Genomic DNA, 2,761 nt, shown 5'->3' on the forward strand with positions numbered 1-2,761 from the left:
GTCCAAATAAATAATCAATCAATTCTGTACGTAATCAATACATATAAGATCAATGTGTCACTCAAGGAATGTGGTCATATTGCAGGATTTGATAATAAATAGTGCTTTGCAAATAAGCAAGGTCAGAATCAGAGATTCAGCACACAAAAAACAAATCTCCATAGACTTTTGTAATTGGATTGCAGTCCTTGGTGAATTGGACAAGACTTTATCTTTCCTGAAATTACTCCCCCCCCCCCCACTTTATCTTTCCTGAAATTACTCCCCCCCCCCCCAAAAAAAAAAATCCTTGACATTTTCTATTTCTTAATCCTTTAAATTGTCCTTCATGGCCTTAATGCATCCTTATTTCTCATTTCAAAACGAAACATTTTTGATGCAGACATCTTTCACCACTGACAGGATGAACATACATGTCAGACATGAAGATGGGAATACATCCAAGCTACCGGTACATCCATGCAGATAACAGATTACATTTCACAAGGCTCCCATCATCCCGTCATAATTTCAAACATACAAGTGTAGCTAAATACATCCATCTCCATCTCTTTATTTCAGCAGGGACAGCATCACCCACAAACACCACACAAACATCCTCTGCTTGCCATCACCACCAACACTGTCCCCCTCAAGTGTTGCAGAGCTAAAATGGAGTTTATGGGTGGGGGTATGGTGACAGACAGTTTTACCCCAGGGAGTGGTAGATGATGATCACCCATCAGAGGAAACTGCAGCAGGCACACTACCAGGCCTCGGTACTGTCACAGCTTGATCCAGGGGAGGGGGCGTCAGTGTCGCTGGCCAGGCCCCAGGTCCTGGAGGAGGAGTGGAGACGTTCCACGTTGCCCCTGAGGAAGGTGAGCAGGGCGGTTGGGGAGTGCGAGGCCGGCTGACCACTCTGGCTCTCCAGCAACTGCACCAGGAAGTTGATGTAGCGCATGGCCAGCCGCAGGATCTCGTTCTTGCTCAGCTTCTTCTCTGGCGGGTGGGTGGGGATGAGCTTGCGGAGCTCAGTGAAGGCAGTGTTGACGTTGTGCTGCCGCCAACGCTCCCGTGTGTTGGTGAACACCTTCTTGGTCATCGTGCTGCTCTCCTGGAGGGGGGAGGAGAGGGAAGTGTTTTAGAGAGAAATCTACACAGAATCAAAACTACCACGGTGTTGTTCTACTGGAATTACACCCTATTCCCTATATAGTGCACTACTTAGCCCATGGTAAAAGTAAATGTTCTTTGAATGTTATGTGACATGTTTTTCTCTGGAGTTTAGTCTGAAACGGCACTATAGTGCACAACTTTTGTCTAATCAGAAGTAGTGCACTGTATAGGGAATAGGGTGCCATTTCTGGCGCAGACCCCAGGCAGAAATGCAGTATGGTGGTGTCACATAACATTTGAATTGCACCGAAATCTCCACGATGACTGAAATATGGTGCATTAACACCGTAATGGTAAGAAATAGATGTAAAATATAGTTTAAGTATGACTAATGTAATGCATTTGATATTGGAATTCAGTTTCACCTTCAGAAGAGGAGAAATACCATCATGAAAATACATGTTTATGGAAAAGGTCTGACCTTCAGTCAATGCATACAGAGGATGCTAGTGTGTTCGTCACGATTAGCGTACATACAAATAAATACACTTCTGTTGTGTTGAACTATTTATTTCTGAATGGTACACAAAAGAATAAAAGCGGAAAATGTGTTCCATCTTTCATGAGATTCCTTAACATTTTCATTCCAACAATTTTTTACTCCAACAATTCTGCAATTCAATAAAGGAAAACCTCAGAGGAAAAAAACAAAAAAAATCCACTTTATTGTCCCTGATCTCACCTGGTAAGTGCTGTAGCGTGCAGACAGAGGTATCAGGTAGCAGAAGTGTGTACCTCAGGTCATCAGTGTTGGCTGCTGCAGTAGCCCAATGTAGTAGTCCAGTCCTGTGTGTAGTAGGTCCAGTCAGTCACAGCCTTCTCATACTCTGATGACTGTGTGTGAGAGGGAGGGATGGAGAGAGGGAAGGCTGGCGCATACATCTCACATTTTTATAGCTGGGCGAGCCCCTATTGTGTGACGTGTGCGGTCGTTGAGCCTCTCCTCCAGTCTGCTGCATTGTGGTGTTCAACTCAAGAGTGATGTTTCCAGCCGCAGACCACTGTGTTTCCCGTTGGGTGTTCCATTCTGTCTGTAAACAAAGAAATGACCAATAGGTTAGCGGTAAACATATGAACACTGATGTAATATCATACGTTTAACAATTTCAGAGAACATTGGAAAACTTTTACTTTCGTATCATCCACTCCTTTTTGTTGAGTCATTTCACTAAATGATTCATGAATTTTAATACGCAACGATGTGACTTTTAAAAGCTAACATTACGCTTACAAATAAATTCCTATTGAGCTGAAACTGAGACGTTTCCATTCCTGATCCTTCCCTTACAATTCCGGACATTTGTTCCTTTCTATGCGCAAACATCAACCATGGGTAACCCATTCAGTAAAACTTTGATATCACCAGTCCTGCTACCACTGAATTCACCCTGATTGGGCCACAAAAGGTAAAAATACCATATCCAGATTGACAGTTTAACAATGCGTGTTTTGTTATGACTATGGTAATCTTGTTGAGCCATTCCAGGGGCCACACATAAATTACAGGGGGAGCATGGGGAGCGAGCAGGCTGGTCCTTCCCTGAGCCACAAGCATGAGCGCAAGTCAAACCATCTCTCTACAACCCCTCCTCCTCGGCCCACC

General features: G+C 43.9%; 1 protein-coding gene across 2 annotated transcripts; it reads right to left on the reverse strand.

The window, feature by feature from the left end:
* Positions 1 to 248: 248 nt before the first annotated feature.
* On the reverse strand, positions 249 to 2,184 carry LOC109895072 (T-cell acute lymphocytic leukemia protein 2-like). 2 transcript variants are annotated; one of them, XM_020488721.2, is made up of 2 exons: positions 1,841 to 2,184; positions 249 to 1,096 (listed from the first exon to the last, which is right to left on the reverse strand). In XM_020488721.2, the coding sequence occupies exon 2, from the start codon at positions 1,082 to 1,084 to the stop codon at positions 746 to 748; it is 339 nt and encodes a 112-aa protein (XP_020344310.1). In that variant the 5' UTR covers positions 1,085 to 1,096; positions 1,841 to 2,184; the 3' UTR covers positions 249 to 745. The 2 variants fall into 2 exon arrangements, with proteins under 2 accessions (XP_020344310.1, XP_031686143.1); XM_031830283.1 differs by having other exon boundaries at positions 1,894 to 2,126.
* Between the last annotated feature and the right edge of the window lie 577 nt (positions 2,185 to 2,761).

Source organism: Oncorhynchus kisutch, linkage group LG8, assembly GCF_002021735.2.
Source record: "Oncorhynchus kisutch isolate 150728-3 linkage group LG8, Okis_V2, whole genome shotgun sequence".
NCBI classification, from domain to species: Eukaryota; Metazoa; Chordata; class Actinopteri; order Salmoniformes; family Salmonidae; genus Oncorhynchus; species Oncorhynchus kisutch.

Excerpts from the sequence above, each read along its gene's own strand:
- LOC109895072 (XM_020488721.2), bottom strand. The coding sequence starts at position 1,084 with ATGACCAAGAAGGTGTTCACCAACACACGGGAGCGTTGGCGGCAGCAC.